This window comes from Heptranchias perlo, chromosome 13 (genome assembly GCF_035084215.1).
Source record: "Heptranchias perlo isolate sHepPer1 chromosome 13, sHepPer1.hap1, whole genome shotgun sequence".
NCBI classification, from domain to species: Eukaryota; Metazoa; Chordata; class Chondrichthyes; order Hexanchiformes; family Hexanchidae; genus Heptranchias; species Heptranchias perlo.
The window spans coordinates 64,479,764-64,503,639 of NC_090337.1; the positions used below are offsets into that span (position 1 = coordinate 64,479,764).

Genomic DNA, 23,876 nt, shown 5'->3' on the forward strand with positions numbered 1-23,876 from the left:
GCCCCTAAAGCTGACCTGCCCTCCTCCCGGGTACTCAATGACAGCTGGGTGTAGGCCAGAACCTTCCCTTCCTACTTCCAATTCCACTTTTTGTCACAAAACCACCTCACAGCTTGGTTCGAAAATGCAGTGATCCTTCTAGATAGATGTCTGCATTTTAGTTCTGCACCAGCTGTAGGCTAATGCAATGTCAGGCCCAAGGCAAAATTTACAGCCTCCCAAGCATAGTACACTGGACAAGAACGGAAAATGGATCCACTTGTGGTAGTGGCATCTGTGACAAAAATTGAAAAGGAATTTCTCTGTACTGCATTTCTTAGCCTAAAATTGAATTTTTAAGAAAATCATCACCGTCAAAATGATTCTGCAACTGCTTTATGGATACAAGAATCCAGTGCTTTTGATGCCTCAGTTAATTATACTTTTGACCTAACCACAACAGACACAGAGGCAAGGCGCAGCTCCTTAGGGCAGGACACCCGTGTCATTTTGAGAAAGACTCTTGGTAAAGATCAGGAGGCTACTTCCCTTCCAAGAAGCATTGTTCCACTTTGTCTTAAGAAAGATCTGCAAAGATCTCTAGAGTTCTAGTATTCTCTAGAGTTTAGAAGGTTAAGGGGTGATCTGATCGAAGTTTATAAGATAGTAAGGGGAACAGATAGGGTGGATAGACAGAAACTATTTCCGCTGGTTGGGGATTCTAGGAGTAGGGGGCACAGCCTAAAAATTAGAGCCAGACCTTTCAGGAGTGAGATTAGAAAACATTTCTACACACAAAGGGTGGTAGAAGTTTGGAACTCTCTTCCGCAAACGGCAATTGATGCTAGCTCAATTGCTAAATTTAAATCTGAGATAGATAAGCTTTTTGGCAACCAAACGTATTAAGGGATATGAGCCAAAGGCAGGTATATGGAGTTAGATCACAGATCAGCCATGATCTTATCAAGTGGCAGAGCAGGCTCGAGGAGCTGAATGGCCTACTCCTGTTCCTATGTTCCTAAAGCTAAAGGAAGTCACCTAACAGAGTTTTCTGTTTAACCAATTCATCAAAAGATTCAAAGTTGTTATGTTGTTTAGATTGACTTCAACAACATGCTGTTGCTGCTTGCTTCTGTAACTTACAAACTGTGAATAAAACCTGAGTGGTAATATTACAAAAGTGACTGATATTATTCATCTTCTGAAGTGATGTGGGCATAGAGTGGAAATTTTACATCAAAACCAGAGTCAGTTTAATGTTTGCCCAAGGTATAATATTCCAGATTAATTTGCTTTAGTTCATAGGAAATGCAGGCGAGCCTATGAGAGCAGGCTTTTGTGTCGGCACAAGAAAAGACTGCAGTATCAGAGAAAAATAAAAGAAACAGTTTGCATTTATAAAGTGCTATTTCATGCCATTGAAGTGTCTCAAAGCACTTCACAAAATGCAATCCAATGACTGTTATGTAGGAGCAAGCACAAAGGCAATATACCCTTAAGTTCCTGTGTCAGACACCAGTCTTGAAAGACAGATCGAAGTGATGCCTTCCTCAGACTGACATATTTACACTTGATCATGTCATCATTACATCTGCAGCTGACATTGAGAATCTAGGCCTGGGACTCAAAGAGCTTCGTAAATTTATTTGGGTGGTGTTTGTGTTGCCTCAGCTTCACACAGAGAAAGAGTCCTTTGGGTCCTTGTATTTGTCTCATTAGCCTTTCTTCTTTTACCAGTAGGCAATGGTTGCAGTTTCTAGTTATCTGCCTCAAATCTGCTTTTCTCATTGTGGAAAAACCTCAATTCAAGGGAATATGCATGACTGCCCACGGGATGGGTTTTCTTCCCGCAAGTAAACTCCTGATTAAAAAAAGCTCAAGAAATGATCGCACATGCAGTTTTATTACAAAGCTCAATTTTCCAATATGGTGCTCCAGTTTTCACTGCAACTGATGCCAATGGCAGCAGAAAGAACTGAATATAAACTCCTGCAAATTGATAATTTTATCAATCCAGTAATAATTACATAGTTCCTGACTGAACATCTTGAAAAGGACAAATATCCTTCCAACCTTCCAATTTACCCACATTTCACAAGACCCGTAATGCAGGACTGCTGAGGTTAGAAACATAGCATATGAGGTAAATCAAATACGGGAGATAGGGTGATGAGAAGCTTGGGTTATAAAATCTTGAAGATTGCAGGAAGAAAGAAAAACTGAGGGAGGTAAGAAGCTCCAGAGTTCTGAGGTTTGCGAAAGAATGAACTGGAGCAGGCAGGCAATGCGATGTGAGGATGCAGCAAGGAGAAAGAACACAAGGCAGGCTGAGAGCAGGGATGGACAGTAGCACGAGAGTACTACTTAAAGAAAGAACTTGCATTTATTTAGTGCCTTTCACATCCTCAGGACATTCCAAAGCACTTCACAGCCCATGAAGGAGTAAGCTTTATCTTGTATCTTGTCCAGGAGCGAGAGAAGTGCTTGAAGAGCCTTCCCAGTTACGAGAGCAGTGTTCAAGTCTTGGATGGACATGGACTTTGCAGAGAATTAAAAAATTACAGGGAATAGTAGTGTTTGGCACAAAGGAGGGAAAAAAAGCTTCTTGAAAGGAGGGGAAAAAAGCTTCTTGAAAGGAGGGGAAAAAAGCTTCTTGAAAGGAGGGGAAAAAAGCTTCTTGAAAGGAGGGAAAAAAAGCTTCTTGAAAGGAGGGAAAAAAAGCTTCTTGAAAGGAGGGAAAAAAAGCTTCTTGAAAGGAGGGAAAAAAAGCTTCTTGAAAGGAGGGGGAAAAAAGCTTCTTGAAAGGAGGGGGAAAAAAGCTTCTTGAAAGGAGGGGGAAAAAAGCTTCTTGAAAGGAGGGGGGAAAAAGCTTCTTGAAAGGAAGCTTTGGCATTGGAGATGTGGGAGTTGCATTTGAGGTAGAGGCAAAAGGAAGGAGAAATAAGAGTGGGGCCAAAGTAATAGGTGGTGACATGACTAAACTGAATCCTTGAAAAATTAAAAAGACAAGATTGCATTTATCTAAAGGACTTGGAGGTCAAGATAAAGCAAATCAATTATTGCACTGAGGAGTGACGATTGTATGCACCGAGATCAAATGATCTGAAGGAAGCAATATTACCCTAAACCATTGGCCACATCCTCACAGTACCAATACTACAACTTGCACTTATCACCTTTAATGAAAAGATCAAAAGGAGCTTCACAATGGCAGAAACAGATGCCAAGCGGTAGTAGAATTGGGGAGGTTAACAAAAGTAGGTTTTGGGGAACTCTGAGGGTGGGGGTAAGGTAGCAAGGCAGAGAAATTTAGGGAAAGTTCCCAAGTGTAGGACCTAAACAGCTGAAGCTCTGACATTGATAGTGGAATGAAGATGCAAAGGAAGCCAGGGTTTGAAGCAGAGGCTAAGCAATATTATGTAGTGCTGGAGGAAGTTGCTGACATAGGTAGGCAAAGCTATGGGTGGGGGGTGGGGGGTAGGGGTTAGGAGTTAGGAGTGGCGGAGGGTTGTAAATTAGGACAAATTGAATGCGTATGGGAGCCAATGAAGGATAGGATCAATAGGGGAGCAAGATAGCATTTGGACAGTGCATTTTTGGATGAGTTGGAGTTGATGAAAAATGTTACACACAGGTAGGAGTGGAACTATGTGAGAACAGAGAGGAGAAACAGCAAGAGTGAGCAGTTGACTGCACTGAACACAACCAGAGTAATAAAGGAGATTGTTGGTTACTGACCAGAGTAGTCTTGATGCTGTGGTCATGGTGGAAACTGGACTCATGGGATTTGAACATCAGAACGGTTGATATACTACACTGTGTGCTTAAGTAACTTAGCAATCCAATGCTCCTATTTCATGATGCATTTCAGTTACCTTTAGCAGGAGTTAGAATGAAAAATCAGTAAATATCTTATGCACATCTTTTATAATATCATTTTATCTCCTGTGAAGTGTATCTTTCTGCAACTAGGACTTTTTGGATTTCTGTCCATTTCTTTTGCAGTTTGCCCCCTCTGTTGATGCCTCCTGTACTTTTGTACTGTTTGATTTTCTCACCCTCTGAATTTGATTCCCATCGTTCTCTTCTAAACCAGTCCTACTCCTCTGCAAGCCCATGATATATTTTGACTTTGTTTGTGCTTTCCAGTCTGCTTGCCTTTCACACATCTCTGTCCTCCCATTCTCACGTTTCTTGCGCCATACAAAGTATTTATTCACCTACCACTTGCTGATAGAAACCGTGCACTGAGATTTTATTTTCCGGCCCAGGCTGATGGGCCGAATGACTTCCTGTGCTGTAAGATTCCAAATACAGATGTTGAACATTTCTAATCTAAGCCGCACTGAACCCTCCAAAAGAAAATCTATATATAATTTAAAAATCTTCCACTCAGTGTATCAGTCCCATCATACCTGAAAACATGGTCTCAAGTATCTTCATTGATAGGGCAAAAACTAGTAATTGGCTGAAATACTCACTTGTATGTTGTTACCAAATATCTAACTAAATTAGTAGTGCAATTCAGTCGCTAAATATCCATGAGGAAGGTGTAAGGCACAGAAAACAATGCAAATTGTTCGTTTCCGAATTAGACAGGTTTCTCAATACCTTTGTGCTTCTAGATTATCACATTGGATTTTTCCTGAGAATATTCAGTATAGTTCTTAGTTGATCCATTTTGTGTACTTGAAAAGGAAGTGTTTGACTATCTTCAGAGCTTCCTGATGCTCAGTAATGTGGTCAGCCTTGACTTCTTGGGAATGCAATACTATATTTTCAGTATTAAATATCAATCCTGCACTATGGCTGATTTTACTGGTGTCATGCACTGCTTCCTGTCACCTCTTTATATCAAAGTTGACCAACATGGGGTCATTTGAAGTACAGCTCAGAATTCCCTTCCAAGATGTTGCCCACACCTCTTCAGTCACATGATGGTACATCCAGGACATGTTGCAACATCCAGTCCAGCATCAAGGAGGTCATACTTACCTTAAGTAAAGTTTTTATTTAATGCTACCCTCTCTGTTTGAATATCAAACTGGGAGAAAATGTTGAAACTACTAAATGTAAAACAGAACAATTTGATCATCCCCAACCTCTCAAGTGTAAATATATCATCCAATGGATCAGTCTTCAGAGGTAGTAGCACTGCAATTTATTTCTGGGAAAAGACCATCAGTCTATTCAGTCTGCCCCTCCAGTAACATATCACTATATGTCATTTGTAAAATCATCAGCTATGAATTATATTCGATATTAGGAACTTGTATTTTCTTTTTGAAACCGCTTAGCTTCCTACTCATTTCCTTGTACTGACCGTTTGTTCCATATGATCACCTTTCCAAGAAATTCTCTCTGAATTGCCTGTTTGTTTTTGTTTTCCTCATCTTGAATCTGAAATTCTATACAAGGCAAGAAAACTTCTGTTTCCAACTTATCGAGCCGTTTCATAATCTTAAAAACCTCCATCAGGTCTCCCGTTGGTCTTTTTTCAAGAGCCCCATGGTACACAATCACTCTCAGTCCTCTAAATTCTGGTTTTAAATGGCAGCTGCCACTTTTCTGCCCACAAACCTAGCTGCTCCAAATCCTTCTAAATGTGTGCATGTTGATTCTCTTTTGTCATTGGTCCCATTTGCTATCATCTGCCAATTTAGACATCTTTGAACTGATTCCAGTCTCTAATTCACTAAGAATTATGAACAACCACCAATCTCTGTAGCTCCCAGTAGCAACTAATTCCCAGGCAGCTGTCTTCCTATTTGCTACTCACTGCTTTCTTTCAACTAGTCATTCTTTTATCAGTTCAGTACATTCTATCTATCCCATGGGCTGGAATCTTATGCAGTAGTCTTTTCTGTGTTGACAGTGTCAGACGCCTTTGTAAAATACAGGTAGGTAACATCCAGTCTCACTATTATTCACAAAGTCAATAACATCAGCATAAAAATGTGAAAGATTTGTCAACTATGACCTGCCACTCCTAACAACCATACTGGCTGTCTCTTCGTAATCAATGTCCCCTTAAACTGTCCCCTTGAATTGTTTCAAGCAATTTTCCTGCAGTTAATACGAGATTTACAGGACTAGAATTAGACAGCTCATGTCTAATCTTTCTGAAGATGGGAGTTAGATTTACAATTTTCTTGGTACTCAGATATGCCCCATATCCAATGATGTGTAAAATATCTGCATGATATCTTCAAAATATCCAGGGGAACCAAGAATCACCAGTTAAAACTCCTTTGAAACCCTGGGTTAAAGATGGCACCTTATCCATCATCAGTGCCTGTAACCTACTTTTGTGATTACAAAATGATCAAATCTGTCTTCAGATGCAATCTTGTCCCCTTCACTTCTTTAGTGACCAGATTCCTATCTTTACTTCCTACACAAAGGTTTTCTAAAACTTTTTAATCTTAAAGCCGTGCTATTGTCCTTATGTGTTTTTTTAAAATACAAATATTGGATTTTGTAATTTGCTAATGGAATTACATGTATCTGCCTTCAATTTCCAGTGGAATCTTGAGAAACCAGCTGGGACCACACTCGAGAGGCAGCAAGACAAAGTGGTTCTGGAGAGTGTTCCAGAGAATAGGAACATAATGGCTGAATGATGGGGAGGAGGAAAAGGGGTCCAACCAAGTCTTTGTAGTGTGTGTCTGGGGGCCTGTGGACTTCCAGAAATGAATTCCAGACTGCCCAGTATTTCCCAAGTTTCTTCAGGAATTCACACATCACCTTATCTGGCTAGCATATGTGCCAGAAATTTCACCCATGTTTGTTGTGGTCAGGATTGCACTCCACCAGAATGGGGGGATGCATCAACTTACAGCTAGCAGCTGTTGAGCTAGACTTTATATTGCAGGGGCAATTTGTGCCTTATTGGGTAGGTCTAGCAGGCATAAACTTGCTGATGTTTGATGGTCTATTCAATATGTTGTCAAAAAGATCATGTTACCATTGCTGGATGAGTGTCTTACTAGTGATGAGAACGCTGGGTTTCTAGCAATGCTCGGATCTGATCTGCCTTCTTGTCCCATCACTTGTTCTTCTGCAGTCACAGTAAATTAGCTTCTTGCTTGAGAGAGCCCACCAGCTGGCCAGTTATTGAAGCGCTCTTTTTTTTGGGCAAGGTCTTCCAGCTCATGCTTATCAAACAAGGCTTAGTGCTATTGCTCAACGAAGCCGATGGTCTCAGAGGTACGGCATCGTAGGCACCTTTAAAGATCTGCCAAAGTTGCAGTCATTTCCGAGCAACACAATCGAATCCAGTGCTTCAGTAATGATCCTGCACAGCTGCAAAGTGAAAATTTTCAGAGTGGGGATTTTCAACTGATTGGCACGGAGGCTCGATGGTACTTACCAGAATGGTGAGCAATAGCTTTTTAGCTAATTAGGCAATGATATATCCAGCTGTCAGCACCACACATAGCCCCGGCAATCAAGCATCCTGCAAATCCCACTCTCAAGATGATGATATCTAGCAGGTGGCAGTGCAGAGACCAAGGGTGGATGCATGATGATGTGTATTTATCTGGCTAGCAAAAAGTGATGTTGACTACCAGCTTGTGCTCCACAAAGCCATTACCATTCACAATTTTTACATTTGGCCCAGTCAGTGTTGGCGTTTATGCTCCACATAAGCAGTAGCCCTAATCCCATGTGCCCGCTCAGTTCCCATATCCATTTATCGCCCTTTCTTTCAACCACTTAACTAACCTGTTCTTAAAGGCCAACATGGTCTCTGCTTAAATCCACTATGATGTGGAGATGCCGGTGATGGACTGGGGTTGACAATTGTAAACAATTTTACAACACCAAGTTATAGTCCAACAGTTTTATTTTAAAATTCACAAGCTTTCGGAGGCTTCCTCCTTCCTCAGGTGAATGTCAAGAAATCCTCGAACCTCTCGCATTTATAAATCACAGAACAATACCTGGTGATTACAGATAGTCTTTTCAACTGCCCGTTGCCAAGGCAATCAGAGTGTTCAGACAGATAGGTGTTACCTACAGGGCCACCGAATATACAAACGGCCAGAACAAAAAAAAAGAGGCAGAAACATAGAAACATCCAGAAGGAAAAGACAGCAATTGACCCGTTATATTAAAAACAGTTAACTTTTGTTCGCTGGTGGGGTTACGTGTAGCGTGACATGAACCCAAGATCCCGTTTTTTTTTATTCGTTCACGGGATGTGGGCGTCGCTGGTGAGGCCGGCATTTATTGCCCATCCCTAATTGCCCTCGAGAAGGTGGTGGTGAGCCGCCTTCTTGAACCGCTGCAGTCCGTGTGGTGAAGGTTCTCCCACAGTGCTGTTAGGAAGGAAGTTCCAGGATTTTGACCCAGCGACGATGAAGGAACGGCGATATATTTCCAAGTCGGGATGGTGTGTGACTTGGAGGGGAACGTGCAGGTGGTGTTGTTCCCATTGGCCTGCTGCTCTTGTCCTTCTAGGTGGTAGAGGTCGCGGGTTTGGGAGGTGCTGTCGAAGAAGCATTGGCGAGTTGCTGCAGTGCATCCTGTGGATGGTGCACACTGCAGCCACAGTGCGCCGGTGGTGAAGGGAGTGAATGTTTAGGGTGGTGGATGGGGTGCCAATCAAGCGGGCTGCTTTATCTTGGATGGTGTCGAGCTTCTTGAGTGTTGTTGGAGCTGCACTCATCCAGGCAAGCGGAGAGTATTCCATCACACTCCTGACTTGTGCCTTGTAGATGGTGGAAAGGCTTTGAGGAGTCAGGAGGTGAGTCACTCGCCGCAGAATACCCAACCTCTGACCTGCTCTCGTAGCCACAGTATTTATATGGCTGGTCCAGTTCAGTTTCTGGTCAATGGTGACACCCAGGATGTTGATGGTGGGGGATTCGGCGATGGTAATGCCGTTGAATGTCAAGGGGAGGTGGTTAGACTCCCTCTTGTTGGAGATGGTCATTGCCTGGCACTTAACTGGCGCGAATGTTACTTGCCACTTATGAGCCCAAGCCTGGATGTTGTCCAGGTCTTGCTGCATGCGGGCTCGGACTGCTTCATTATCTGAGGGGTTGCGAATGGAACTGAACACTGTGCAATCATCAGCGAACATCCCCATTTCTGACCTTATGATGGAGGGAAGGTTGAGGCCGTCCTCATGGGTGCGGAACTTGGCTATCAATTTCTGCTCGACGATTTTGCGTTGTCGAGTGTCTCGAAGGCCGCCTTGGAGTACGCTTACCCGAAGGTCGGTGGCTGAACGTCCTTGACTGCTGAAGTGTTCCCCGACTGGGAGGGAACCCTCCTGTCTGGCGATTGTTGCGCGGTGTCCGTTCATCCGTTGTCGCAGCGTCTGCATGGTCTCGCCAATGTACCATGCTTTGGGGCATCCTTTCCTGCAACGTATGAGGTAGACAACGTTGGCCGAGTCACAGGAGTATGAACCATGCACCTGGTGGGTGGTGTCCTCTCGTGTGATGGTGGTATCTGTGTCGATGATTTGGCATGTCTTGCAGAGGTTACCGTGGCAGGGTTGTGTGGTGTCGTGGACGCTGTTCTCCTGAAAGCTGGGTAATTTGCTGCGAACGATGGTCTGTTTGAGGTTGGGTGGCTGTTTAAAGGCGAGTAGTGGAGGTGTGGGGATGGCCATAGCAAGGTGTTCGTCGTCATTGATGACATGTTGAAGGCTGCGGAGAACATGGCGTAGTTTCTCCGCTCCGGGGAAGTACTGGACGACAAAGGGTACTCTGTTGGTTGCATTCCTGGTGGCCCTGTAGGTAACACCTATCTGTCTGAACACTTTGGTTGCCTTGGCAACGGGCAGTTGAAAAGACTATCTGTAATCACCAGGTATTGTTCTGAGATTTATAAATGCGAGAGGTTCGAGGATTTCTTGACATTCACCCGAGGAAGGAGAAAGCCTCCGAAAGCTTGTGAAATTGTTGGACTATAACTTGGTGTTGTAAAATTGTTCACAGTTGTCAACCCCAGTCCATCACCGGCATCTCCACATCATGGCTACCATTGACACCACAAACTGCCGGCTCACAGTGGAAAGGATATCCAAGAAGATCGCGCATATAGACACAGACATCAAGTTTTTACAGAGCTGCAAGAAAGCAGACAAGATCCCGAAAGGACTACAGATCACGAACCCACTTAAGTCCACATACAACTCGGATTACGCTGAGAGACTCTGCCGTCGTACCTCTCGCACACTCCGCAACCATCTCATACACCAACTCTACAGCAGACGCCGCAACCTCGAAACCAAGATAGAGTCCATACTCTCAACCTGTACTCAGGACACAGCAGACCAGCTATGAGATACCGCCAAACAGACGAGGCAACGGAACTACGCTGCCTACATGAAAACCAACAGCAGGAAGCTTGAGAAACTCGGCATCACCACCAGCATCGACCAAGCTTCCCCTGGTACCACGGTTGCAACCACAGGGAAGTCTATCGCCAATTTGTCCGACCACGCCCTTCAACCAGACGAAATCGAAGTTCTCAGCCGAGGGCTCAATTTCTGCCCCATTGGTCTCGCGGCGGACACAGAGGAATTCATCAGGAGAATGAGGCTCCAGGAATTCTTCCACAAACCCCAAAATTCCAGCAGCGAACCCAATGAGACAATCAACGATCCGGAACAGCAGACAGAGGGATCCGCGGTACAGCAACCGAAGAGGAAAGAGTCAAACTGGACTCCTCCGGAGGGTCGCTGCCCTCAGCTTGACATGTATGCTCAAGCTGTCAGGAAATGCGTCAATGCCAGATTCATCAGCCGCACTCAGAAGACAGTCCAGAATGTCACCCGAGCACAACGCAACGCCATCAGCGCTCTCAAGACCAACCGCAACATCGTCATCAAACCAGCGGACAAAGGAGGAGCCATCGTCGTACAGAACAGAACGGACTATTGCAAGGAAGCATACCGACAACTGGACAACCAGGAACACTACAGACGGTTACCCGCAGATCTGACCAAAGAACACACCCACCAGCTCAACAAACTGATCAAGCCCTTCGATCCAGACCTTCAAAGCATCCTACGCGCTCTCATCCCACGTTCTCCCCGCGTGGGAGACTTCTACTGCCTCCCAAAGATACACAAAGCCAACACACCTGGACGTCCTATCGTATCAGGCAACGGAACCCTGTGTGAGAACCTCTCTGGATACATCGAGGGCATCCTGAAACCCATCGTACAGGGAACCCCCAGCTTCTGTCGCGACACTACAGACTTCCTACAAAAACTCAGTACCCACGGACCAGTTGAACCAGGAAAACTTCTCACCACGATGGACGTCTCGGCACTCTACACCAGTATCCCCCACGATGACGGCATCGCTGCGACAGCATCAATACTCAACACCAACAACAGCCAATCTCCCGCCGCCATCCTACAACTCATTCGCTTCATCCTGGATCACAATGTCTTCACCTTCGATAACCAGTTCTTTACCCAAACACACAGAACAGCCATGGGGACCATATTCGCACCCCAATATGCCAACATTTTCATGCACAAGTTCGAGCAGGACTTCTTCACTGCACAGGACCTCCAACCAACGCTATACACCAGATACATCGACGACATTTTCTTTCTATGGACCCACGGCAAAGAATCACTAAAGAGACTACACGATAACATTAACAAGTTCCATCCCACCATCAAGCTCACCATGGACTACTCCTCAGAATCAGTTTCTTTCTTGGACACACGAATCTCCATCAAAGACGGGCACCTCAGCACCTCACTCTACCGCAAGCCCACGGACAACCTCACGATGCTCCACTTTTCCAGCTTCCACCCTAACCACGTCAAAGAGGCCATCCCCTATGGACAGGCCCTGCGAATACACAGGGTCTGCTCAGACGAGGAGGAACGCGATGGACACCTACAGACGCTGAAAGACGCCCTCGTAAGAACAGGATATGACGCTCGACTCATCGATCGACAGTTCCGACGGGCCACAGCGAAAAATCGCATAGACCTCCTCAGGAGACTAACACGGGACGCAACCAACAGAGTACCCTTCGTCGTCCAGTACTTCCCCGGAGCGGAGAAACTACGCCATGTTCTCCGCAGCCTTCAACATGTCATCAATGACGACGAACACCTCGCTGTGGCCATCCCCACACCTCCACTACTCGCCTTTAAACAGCCACCCAACCTCAAACAGACCATCGTTCGCAGCAAATTACCCAGCTTTCAGGAGAACAGCGTCCACGACACCACACAACCCTGCCACGGTAACCTCTGCAAGACATGCCAAATCATCGACACGGATACCACCATCACACGAGAGGACACCACCCACCAGGTGCATGGTTCATACTCCTGTGACTCGGCCAACGTTGTCTACCTCATACGTTGCAGGAAAGGATGCCCCAAAGCATGGTACATTGGCGAGACCATGCAGACGCTGCGACAACGGATGAACGGACACCGCACAACAATCGCCAGACAGGAGGGTTCCCTCCCAGTCGGGGAACACTTCAGCAGTCAAGGACATTCAGCCACCGACCTTCGGGTAAGCGTACTCCAAGGCGGTCTTCGAGACACACGACAACGCAAAATCATCGAGCAGAAATTGATAGCCAAGTTCCGCACCCATGAGGACGGCCTCAACCGGGATCTTGGGTTCATGTCACGCTACACGTAACCCCACCAGCGAACAAAAGTTAACTGTTATTAATATAACGGGTCAATTGCTGTCTTTTCCTTCTGGATGTTTCTATGTTTCTGCCTCTCTCTCTCTCTGTTTTTTTTTGTTCTGGCCGTTTGTATATTCGGTGGCCCTGTAGGTAACACCTATCTGTCTGAACACTTTGGTTGCCTTGGCAATGGGCAGTTGAAAAGACTATCTGTAATCACCAGGTATTGTTCTGTGATTTATAAATGCGAGAGGTTCGAGGATTTCTTGACATTCACCTGAGGAAGGAGGAAGCCTCCGAAAGCTTGTGAATTTTAAAATAAAATTGTTGGACTGTGACTTGGTGTTGTAAAATTGTTTACAATTGTAAATCCACTATTGCATTCCACATCCTCACAACCCTCGGTGTAAAAATAAAGTTTCCTCTGCTCACAGCCCTAAATCTTTGGCATTTAATCTTGTATCTATGTCCTCTCAATCTAGACCCTTTAATCACTGGAAACAGTCTTTTTCGATCTACTCCATCCCATTCCTCCATAATTTAAAACACCTCTATCAAATCATCTGGTCATCTTCTCTGTTTTAACAAAAACAGCCCCAAATACCATTGTGGCAAGTGTAAAGGGAGCTTCATTCTGCATTTAAGCTATACCTGAGTTAGGAGTATTTGATGGGGTGGGGTATGGGGATCTTTACTTACATGCAGAAATAATGTTTACCAATAAAGTATATGTACTTTAAAAACTTCTGAGTTATAGTCTAAATATAAGATCTTAAGAACTGGAGGGAGAGGAAGTGATTATGAGCTTGTACTAAGCAATGGTCTGGCTCCACCTGGAGTACTGTGTACAATCCCAGTCACCGTACTACAGGGAGGACACCCTGACATTGGAGAAGGATGACCAAATTGCTATCTTGGATAAGGCAGCTTTGAGCAGAAGTTTTAGAAATTGTGAATATTTACACTGGAGAATAGACGGCTAGGGAAGATTTTATGGAGGTATTCAAGATTCTAAGCGATGTAGATAAAATGAACCCTATTTTGCCATAATCACAAACTCTACAACAAAGGGGTACAGGCTCAAGTTCAGAAGCATTCGGCTTGCGTTTTAAACTACTTTACGCAGAGTGCAGTAGTTATATGCAACAAACTGGCTAGGAAGACAGATAGTGTGGACAAATTCAGGAGGCATTGGAAGAGATAGGCAGACAAAGCAATCGAGCGAGATGAGACACAGTAGCATATGGTATTTTTAAACTTCAGGACCAAGCTGATTCTGTACATTCCTATACATTGTGAACTACTGTTATCAAAACCAACATTTTTTTTTATTATCATGCCTCTGTGAAGCGCTGTAGAACATTTTACAACATTGAAGGTACTCTATTACGGGTACGGTAGCATAGTGGTTGTGTTACTGGACTAGTAATCCAGAGGCCTGGACTGAAGTCCAGAGTCATAAGTTCAAATCCCGCCACGGCAGCTGGCGAATTAAAATTCAATTAATTAATTAAATTCAATTAATTAAATAAAAAAAAATCTGGAATTAAAATACTAGTACCAGTAATGATGGCCATGAAACTACCGGATTGTCGTAAAAACCCATCTGGTTCACTAATGTCCTTCAGGGAAGGAAACCTGCCATCCTTACCCGGTCTGGCCAAAATGTGACTCCAGACCCACAGCAATGTGGTTGATTCTTAATTGCCCTCTGAAATGGCCGAGCAAGCCACTCAGTTGTAAAATCTCGCTACGAAAAGTCATAATAAGAATAAAACCGGACGGACCACCCGGCACCGGACACGACAACGGCAAAACACCAAGCCCAGTCGACCCTGCAAGGTCCTCCTTACTAACATCTGGGGACTTGTGCCAAAATTGGGAGAGCTGTCCCACAGACGAGTCAAGCAACAGCCTGACATAGCCATACTCACAGAATCATATCTTTCAGCCAACGTCCCAGACTCTTCCATCACCATCCCTGGGTATGTCCTGTCCCACCGGCAGGACAGACCCACCAGAGGTGGCGGTACAGTGATATACAGTCAGGAGGGAGTGGCCCAGGGAGTCCTCAACATTGACTCTGGACCCCATGAAATCTCATGGCATCAGGTCAAACATGGGCAAGGAAACCTCCTGCTGATTACCACCTACCGTCCTCCCTCAGCTGATGAATCAGTCCTCCTCCATGTTGAGCACCACTTGGAGGAAGCACTGAAGGTAGCAAGGGCACAAAATGTACTCTGGGTGGGGGACTTCAATGTCCATCACCAAGAGCGGCTCGGTAGCAGCACTACTGACCGAGCTGGCTGAGTCCTGAAGGACATAGCTGCCAGACTGGGCCTGCGGCAGGTGGTGAGCGAACCGACACAAGCGAAACTTACTTGACCTCGTCCTCACCAATTTACCTGTTGCAAATGCATCTGTCCATGACAGTATTGGTAGGAGTGACCACCGCACAGTCCTCGTGGAGATGAAGTCCCGTCTTCGCACTGAGGACACCATCAAACGTGTTGTGTGGCACTACCACCGTGCTAAATGGGATAGATTCAGAACAGATCTAGCAGCTCAAAACTGGGCATCCATGAGGCGCTGTGGGCCATCATCAGCAGCAGAATTGTATTCCACCACAATCTGTAACCTCATGGCCCGGCATATTCCTCACTCTACCATTACCAACAAGCCAGGGGATCAACCCTGGTTCAATGAGGAGTGTAGAAGAGCATGCCAGGAGCAGCACCAGGCGTACCTAAAAATGAGGTGCCAACCTGGTGAAGCTACAACTCAGGACTACATGCATGCTAAACAGCGGAAGCAACATGCTATAGACAGAGATAAGCGATTCCACAACCAACGGATCAGATCAAAGCTCTGCAGTCCTGCCACATCCAGTTGTGAATGGTGGTGGACAATTAAACAACTAACGATAAGGAGGAGGCTCTGCAAACATCCCCATCCTCAATGATGGCGGAGTCCAGCATGTGAGTGCAAAAGACAAGGCTGAAGCGTTTGCAACCATCTTCAGCCAGAAGTGCCGAGTGGATGATCCATCTCAGCCTCCTCCCGATATCCCCACCATCACGGAAGCCAGTCTTCGGCCAATTCGATTCACTCCACGTGATATCAAGAAACGGCTGAGTGCACTGGTTACAGCAAAGGCTATGGGCCCCGACAACATCCCAGCTGTAGTGCTGAAGACTTGTGCTCCAGAACTAGCTGCGCCTCTAGCCAAGCTGTTCCAGTACAGCTACAACACTGGCATCTACCCGACAATGTGGAAAATTGCCCAGGTATGTCCTGTCCACAAAAAGCAGGACAAATCCAATCCGGCCAATTACTGCCCCATCAGTCTACTCTCAATCATCAGCGAAGTGATGGAAGGTGTCATCGACAGTGCTATCAAGCGACACTTACTCACCAATAGCCTGCTCACCGATGCTCAGTTTGGGTTCCGCCAGGACCACTCGGCTCCAGACCTCATTACAGCGTTGGTCCAAACATGGTCAAAACATGACCGAGTGTGGCACCAAGGAGCCTTAGTAAAATTGAAGTCAATGGGAATCAGGGGGAAAACTCTCCAGTGGCTGGAGTCATACCGAGCACAAAGGAAGATGGTAGTGGTTGTTGGAGGCCAATCATCTCAGCCCCAGGACATTGCTGCAGGAGTTCCTCAGGGCAGTGTCCTAGGCCCAACCATCTTCAGCTGCTTCATCAATGACCTTCCCTCCATCATAAGGTCAGAAATGGGGATGTTCGCTGATGACTGCACAGTGTTCAGTTCCATTCACAACCCCTCAAATAATGAAGCAGTCCGAGCTCGCATGCAGCAAGGCCTGGACAACATCCAGGCTTGGGCTCATAAGTGGCAAGTAACATTCGCGCCAGATAAGTGCCAGGCAATGACCATCTCCAACAAGAGAGAGTCTAACCACCTCCCCCTGACATTCAACGGCATTACCATCACCGAATCCCCCACCATCAACATCCTGGGGGTCACCATTGACCAGAAACTTAACTGGACCAGCCATATAAATACTGTGGCTACGAGAGCAGGTCAGAGGCTGGGTATTCTGCGGCGAGTGACTCACCTCCTGACTCCTCAAAGCCTTTCCACCATCTACAAGGCACAAGTCAGGAGTGTGATGGAATACTCTCCACTTGCTTGGATGAGTGCAGCTCCAACAACACTCAAGAAGCTCGACACCATCCAAGATAAAGCAGCCCGCTTGATTGGCACCCCATCCACCACACTAAACATTCACTCCCTTCACCACCGGCGCACTGTGGCTGCAGTGTGTACCATCCACAGGATGCACTGCAGCAACTCGCCAAGGCTTCTTCGACAGCACCTCCCAAACCAGTGACCTCTACCACCTAGAAGGACAAGAGCAGCAGGCACATGGCAACAACACCACCTGCACGTTCCCCTCCAAGTCACACACCATCCCGACTTGGAAATATATCGCCGTTCCTTCATTGTCGCAGGGTCAAAATCCTGGAACTCCCTTCCTAACAGCACTGTGGGAGAACCGTCACCACACGGACTGCAGCGGTTCAAGAAGGCGGCTCACCACCACCTTCTCGAGGGCAATAAATGCTGGCCTCGCCAGCGACGCCCACATCCCGTGAACGAATAAAAAAAAAATTAAGTGCAAGTTGGCATTATCAAAAAGGTTCTTTTTCTCTCTCCAAAGAACTTTTAATTTAGTTAATGCATTTAACCCATGCAGGAAGAACCAACATCCAGATATTCCATTTAAAAAGGCATTGATCTTATACATGAAATGGTCTACTATATGGCATCCCACTAACATGCAACAGAATGTAAGTGTATAGTATCCCATCCCAGGTAGAAGCAACAAGGGTTCATAGAATCATAGAAAAGTTACAGCACAGAAGGAGGCCATGCCAGCAAGAGTAATCCAGCTATTCCCACTCCCACACCCTATCCCCGTAGCTCTGCAAATTTTTTCCTTTCAAGTATTTATCCAGTTCCCTTTTGAAGTATAGTTTAAAAAATTGCTGACGCCACTCCTTCCCACCATTGAACATCTCCGTGGAAGCAATGGGAGAAAGTCACCAGCTCATCCTTTAGCACTGAAAGCAGTGCACAATGGAGGGCTCCCGAGAGACTTAAAAGTTAAACAAGATAACACTGAATTTAAGCAACTACGTGTCCAGCAGTCAAATGATTAGTTTCATGACTATATTGAGAAAAGAAAACATTCTACAAATGGAAGCAGTATTGCTCCTGCATCTCCATAATAACATTGCTTCATTCCTGCAATTCATGTTTATAGCTCCATTTCGAACCCTCACCGTTTCAAAGCTGCCTTTGTGCATTAGGTCTATGGGTGGTCTGAAGAGGTCTGCCAGAGTGGTCAGCTTCTTGTCCACCGGACCACCATTCCGCAGCTCCTGCTCCTGTCTGACTGTAAACACATCACCACAGAACATTAGTACACACATTTATGGACTGTTCTTTTTATGTCGACAACAGTTATCTCAGTGTCTTAAGGCTGTAACAAAGAGGGATTTTGGTGACACTATAAAGAGAGTGAAGCAGAAGCAGTTTATAATATTCCAGTTTGACATCTCATAACACATTCCCCCCAATTTTTTTTGTTACATTGTTTTTCCATGATGTACAATTTTCCATTTTTTGATTAGTAAGCTTTGTCGTTTGGAATGTTAAACAATTACTCCCACTTTCCTCTTGCCACCATCATAATCAGGAATCTTTTTTTGAAAAAAAATCAAGATAAGAGCACTAAGACCAATGAACTTTAAAATCAGATTGTTCCAAGTAGCGAAGTATTCTGGGGTTAGAATGGTCCTATATGTGTTGGTATTGTGCATCAACTATACCTCTCCTGATCCTGTTACACCAATTCACCACTTTCTGTAGACAAGTCATTCTTTCATTTTTAGACTAGGGGACAGAGCCTAAAAGTTAGAGCCAGGACTTTCAGGAGTGAAGTTAGGAAACACTTCTACAGGCAAAGGGTGATAGCAGTTAGGAACTCTCTTCCACAAACGGTAGTTGATGCTAGCTCAATTGTTAACTTTAAATCTGAGACTGACAGATTTTTGTTAACCTAAGGTATCATGGGATATGGGACTAAGGCGGGTATATGGAATTAGGTCACAGATCAGCCATGATCTCACTGAATGGCAGAACAGTCCTGTTCCTATGTTCCTAGATGGGAACAGCCTCCCTCTCTGAGTAACCCTGGAACCATTATTTCAGTTTTCCCTGCAGTCAGACCACACAACAGATGGCTCTCTCTCGCCATGTTCCAAATACGAGACAATTTCATAAAATAATAATTTAACACACAAATTCTCAGCCTGAGTTTAACTAGATTTCTTAGACAGAAGTATGAAGTAGGGGGAAGGGGAAGGACGAAAGGAGGAAAAAGTGAGGAGAATCAGAAATGACATTTAACAGAAGCAGGAAATGAAGGGAAAGTGTCTGCAAGGCCGTCCCTATAGACATTTAGATTAGAGGTTCTTTATTTACTTGGAAAAGCTCTGCAGGGAAAACATTAAGTCAACAGCTCATTGAGAGCAAATGTAAATCACATACATCACAATTCGCAGCTAGCTCAGAGTTACACCTTGACTTCTATCATAGGGCTTTATCTGCAAGTATTTTAAAAAAAACTTATAGAAGTTAAATATTTAAACGCTTATCCTCATAATAGCTACCTTCCCCATCTGAATAATAATTTTTGTGCTATTTCCAAGTTAGGGCAGAGACATGGTTTTTCAGCACTCTAGCTTGGTACAATGCACCCTGATGCTATTTAACTACTTCAGATTCAGAGCAATAGTGGTGACAGCCACCTTAGGGTACGTCCACTTCAACAACCCGACTAACAATCTTTAGGTCAGCTAGTTGTCTGATTTCATCGCTCTCAGAAGGTAAATCTGTCCTGTGTTGTAAAGAAGAAGAATTAATCATGTTTTAAAGCCAAAACCACCACCTAGTCTCTCCCTCAACCTCTGGATCACCTTGGCACTCAAGGGAAAACAGAGGAGCTTGCCACACCAATGGAAGAGAACCCAATGTGTACCAGGGCACTTGTACCTCAACTCTGGGAACAGTCTTAGCTAGCAATTCTCACTCAAGTTGGAGATATCGAACTAGAAATGCCCCACTTTCCAAAAACCTTGGGACTGCTTCCATTCAAAGCTCTTGCGCCAATGCCCAATCTCCAGACCACATTTGCACTATACATCCCACCTCATTCCTTTCCGTTCTTGGTAGCAGCGTACTGTTAACCACGCAAAGATCATTTTGTGCATCCAGTAGTAATTCACCAGTTATACTTTAGTCCAGCCTGTTGATATACCGAATGTAATGGTACAGTGATCAATTAGGAGAAGCATCAATAGTGAGGTCACACTCGCCAGCTTTGTTAGAGCTAGGATTCTGAAATTAGTTATCCACCCAGACACCTCGATCCAGTGTTTGATATCGGAATCAAGCAGTCAAAGGAGTCAAGGACACAAAACTTGGAAGGGTAGTGAACAGTGAGGAGGATAGCGATAGACTTCTTGAGGATATAGACACCCTGGTGGCATGGGCAGACATGTGGCAGATGAAGTTTAATGCAGAAAAATGCGAGGTGATGCATTTTGGTAGGAAAAATGAGGAGAGGCAATATAAACTAGAGGGCACAACTCTAAAAGGGAGTATGTGCACAAATCGTTGAAGGTGGCAGGGCAGGTTGAGAAAGCGGTAAAAAAAGCATACGGGGTCCTGAGCTTTATAAATAGAGGCATGGAGTACAAAAGCAAGGAAGTCATGGTGAACCTTTATAAAACACTGGTTCGGCCACAACTGGAATAGTGTGTCCAGTTCTGGGCACCGCACTTTAGGAAGGATACGAAGGCCTTAGAGAGGGTGCAGAGGAGATTTACTAGAATGATTCCAGGGATGAGGGACTTAAATTACTTGGATGGACTGGAGAGGCTGGGATCGTTCTCCTTAGAACAGAGAAGGTTGAGAGGAGATTTGATTGAGGTGTTCAAAATCATGAAGGGTCCAGACAGAGTGAATAGAGAGAAACTGTTCCCATTGGCGGAAGGGTCAAGAACCAGAGGGCATAGATTTACGGTGATTGGCAAAAGAACCAAAAGGTGATACGAGGAAAAACTTTTTTACACAGCGAGTGGTTAGGATCTGGAATACACTGCCCAAGGGAGTGGTGGAGGGAGATTCAATCATGGCCTTCAAAAGGGAACTGGCTAAGTACTTGAAATGAAAAAAAATGCAGGGCTATGGGGATTGGGCGGGGCAGTGGGACTAGCTGGATTGCTCTTGCATAGAGCCGGTGCGGACACGATCGGCCGAATGGCCTCCTTCCGTGCTGTAACCTTCTATGATTCTATTATTCTAAGTGGAGAAAATAAATCAGTGAAGTAATGATGTTTTCTCCTCAAATGTGTTTAACACAGTTTCTTTTTTTTTATTCGTTCACGGGATGTGGGCGTCGCTGGTGAGGCCGGCTTTTATTGCCCATCCATAATTACCCTCGAGAAGGTGGTGGTGAGCCGCCTTCTTGAACCGCTGCAGTCCGTGTGGTGACGGTTCTCCCACAGTGCTGTTAGGAAGGGAGTTCCAGGATTCTGACCCAGCGACAATGAAGGAACGGCGATATATTTCCAAGTTGGGATGGTGTGTGACTTGGAGGGGAACGTGCAGGTGGTGTTGTTCCCATGTGCCTGCTGCTCTTGTCCTTCTAGGTGGTAGAAGTCGCGGGTTTGGGAGGTGCTGTTGAAGAAGCCTTGGCGAGTTGCTGCAGTGCATCCTGTGGATGGTACACACTGCAGCCACAGTGCGCCGGTGGTGAAGGGAGTGAATGTTTAGGGTGGTGGATGGGGTGCCAATCAAGCAGGCTGCTTTGTCTTGGATGGTGTCGAGCTTCTTGAGAGTGTTGTTGGAGCTGCACTCATCCAAGCAAGTGGAGAGTATTCCATCACACTCCTGACTTGTGCCTTGTAGATGATGGAAAGGCTTTGGGGAGTCAGGAGGTGAGTCACTCGCCACAGAATACCCAGCCTCTGACCTGCTCTCGTAGCCACAGTATTTATATGGCTGGTCCAGTTAAGTTTCTGGTCAATGGTGACCCCCAGGATGTTGATGGTGGGGGATTCGGTGATGGTAATGCCGTGGAATGTCAAGGGGAGGTGGTTAGACTCTCTCTTGTTGGAGATGGTCATTGTCTGGCACTTATCTGGCGCGAATGTTACTTGCCACTTATGAGCCCAAGCCTGGATGTTGTCCAGGTCTTGCAGCATGCGGGCTCGGACTGCTTCATTATTTGAGGGGTTGTGAATGGAACTGAACACTGTGCAGTCATCAGCGAACATCCCCATTTCTGACCTTATGATGGAGGGAAGGTCATTGATGAAGCAGCTGAAGATGGTTGGGCCTAGGACACTGCCCTGAGGAACTCCTGTAGCAATGTCCTGGGGCTGAGATGATTGGCCTCCAACAACCACTACCATCTTCCTTTGTGCTAGGTACGACTCCAGCCACTGGAGAGTTTTCCCCCTGATTCCCATTGACTTCAATTTTACTAGGGCTCCTTGGTGCCACACTCAGTCAAATGCTGCCTTGATGTCAAGGGCAGTCACTCTCACCTCACCTCTGGAATTCAGCTCGTTTGTCCATGTTTGGACCAAGGCTGTAATGAGGTCTGGAGCCGAGTGGTCCTGGCGGAACCCAAACTGAGCATCGGTGAGCAGGTTATTGGTGAGTAAGTGCCGCTTGATAGCACTGTCGACGACACCTTCCATCACTTTGCTGATGATTGAGAGTGGACTGATGGGGCTGTAATTGGCCGGATTGGATTTGTCCTGCTTTTTGTGGACAGGACATACCTGGGCAATTTTCCACATTGTCGGGTAGATGCCAGTGTTGTAGCTGTACTGGAACAGCTTGGCTAGAGGCGCAGCTAGTTCTGGAGCACAAGTCTTCAGCACTACAGCTGGGATGTTGTCGGGGCCCATAGCCTTTGCTGTATCCAGTGCACTCAGCCGTTTCTTGATATCACGTGGAGTGAATCGAATTGGCATAATCTAAAAGTTGAGGACACATTCCCCATTTAAGGGTTCAACGCTCCCCCCACACCCTGTTCGGGTGAGGCCTAAGTTTCTGCTCAAAACAGAATATACCACCGTTGCCCAGCATAAAGAAAGATGTTTGGGAGATCTCTGTGGCATTAAGCCTAATCAACAGCACTGGATTTGAGAGCAGCAAGTTTGGGTGAGACCACAGATACCACAGCTCAGTCATAAAGCTCTACCATGACCTTGCTGAATAACCCGGAACCATCCCTCTAGTAGTACCACCAGGGTCTGGATTCTATGAAAAAAAAGTCTTGAGAAACTCCAACGTCTGCAGGTTCACAAGGATCAACAGTAAAGGCTTGCTATCATCGAGCTCCCTTGTTTCATATGAGCATGCCCAGATGAGCCAATTCAGACAAAGGTAAATGTACAACTGTTGAAGTGCAGATGGGCACCTGTCAATCACTCAGCGAAGACCCAGGTTGCCAGGGCCAAAATGAAAGCCAGTGAAAGCAATGTCTACCAAGTTTCCACCCAGCTCCCAAATGGCTGAAAACACAGGAACCTTTATGGCACTCAGTGAAGTGTAACAGTCCTTTACGCTGACAGATGCTATTTGCCATAGTTCTCCAAGCCCCTCTCTTGCCGTTTCCTAACATTGAAAGCCACCTCCTTTCATCAACACATTGTTAAATCACGGGGGGCGGGGGAGAGGAGACGGGCACACAGGACATCTGGACTCTGTTGAAGGCTGTAATGCTCGAGGCTCCAATGCAGGGAGTGGAATCTACAACCCCCAGCCATGGTAATCTGGCCCTTGAAGTCCAGACAACTGTGATTTGTGATTATATTTTTTATTATTGGTTTGTCCTGTTTTATTTGGAAGCTAGGAGGTTCGGAATGGGCTGCTGTTAGTGCAGTTGTTTCATTGGTGGATAAATCTCAAATCAGAAAACCAAGTTCCATTACAGCAATTTAATACACATGAAAATTAACGGGAACATGGATTCAAACTATATATATATGCCCCCCCACCCAAGGCTCCTTGGTATGTACTATGTGACCCATGAAGATAAAAAGCTTGGGCACCCCTGCTTTGCTGCTTTCAATGTTCTTCCCGTGTAAAGCATCATCCAAAGCACCCATTTCTACAGAGTTTTACCGCTTTACAA

The 23,876-nt window shown here is 45.5% G+C and overlaps 1 protein-coding gene across 1 annotated transcript in view; it reads right to left on the reverse strand.

The window, feature by feature from the left end:
- The window catches only part of ubxn7 (UBX domain protein 7), a 106,618-nt gene that overhangs the window by 46,433 nt on the left and 36,309 nt on the right, over window positions 1–23,876 (reverse strand). The window contains exon 4 of the mRNA XM_067995598.1: window positions 17,941–18,053. Coding sequence (XP_067851699.1) covers window positions 17,941–18,053 — 113 coding nt within the window. The remainder of the gene's footprint in view (window positions 1–17,940; window positions 18,054–23,876) is intronic.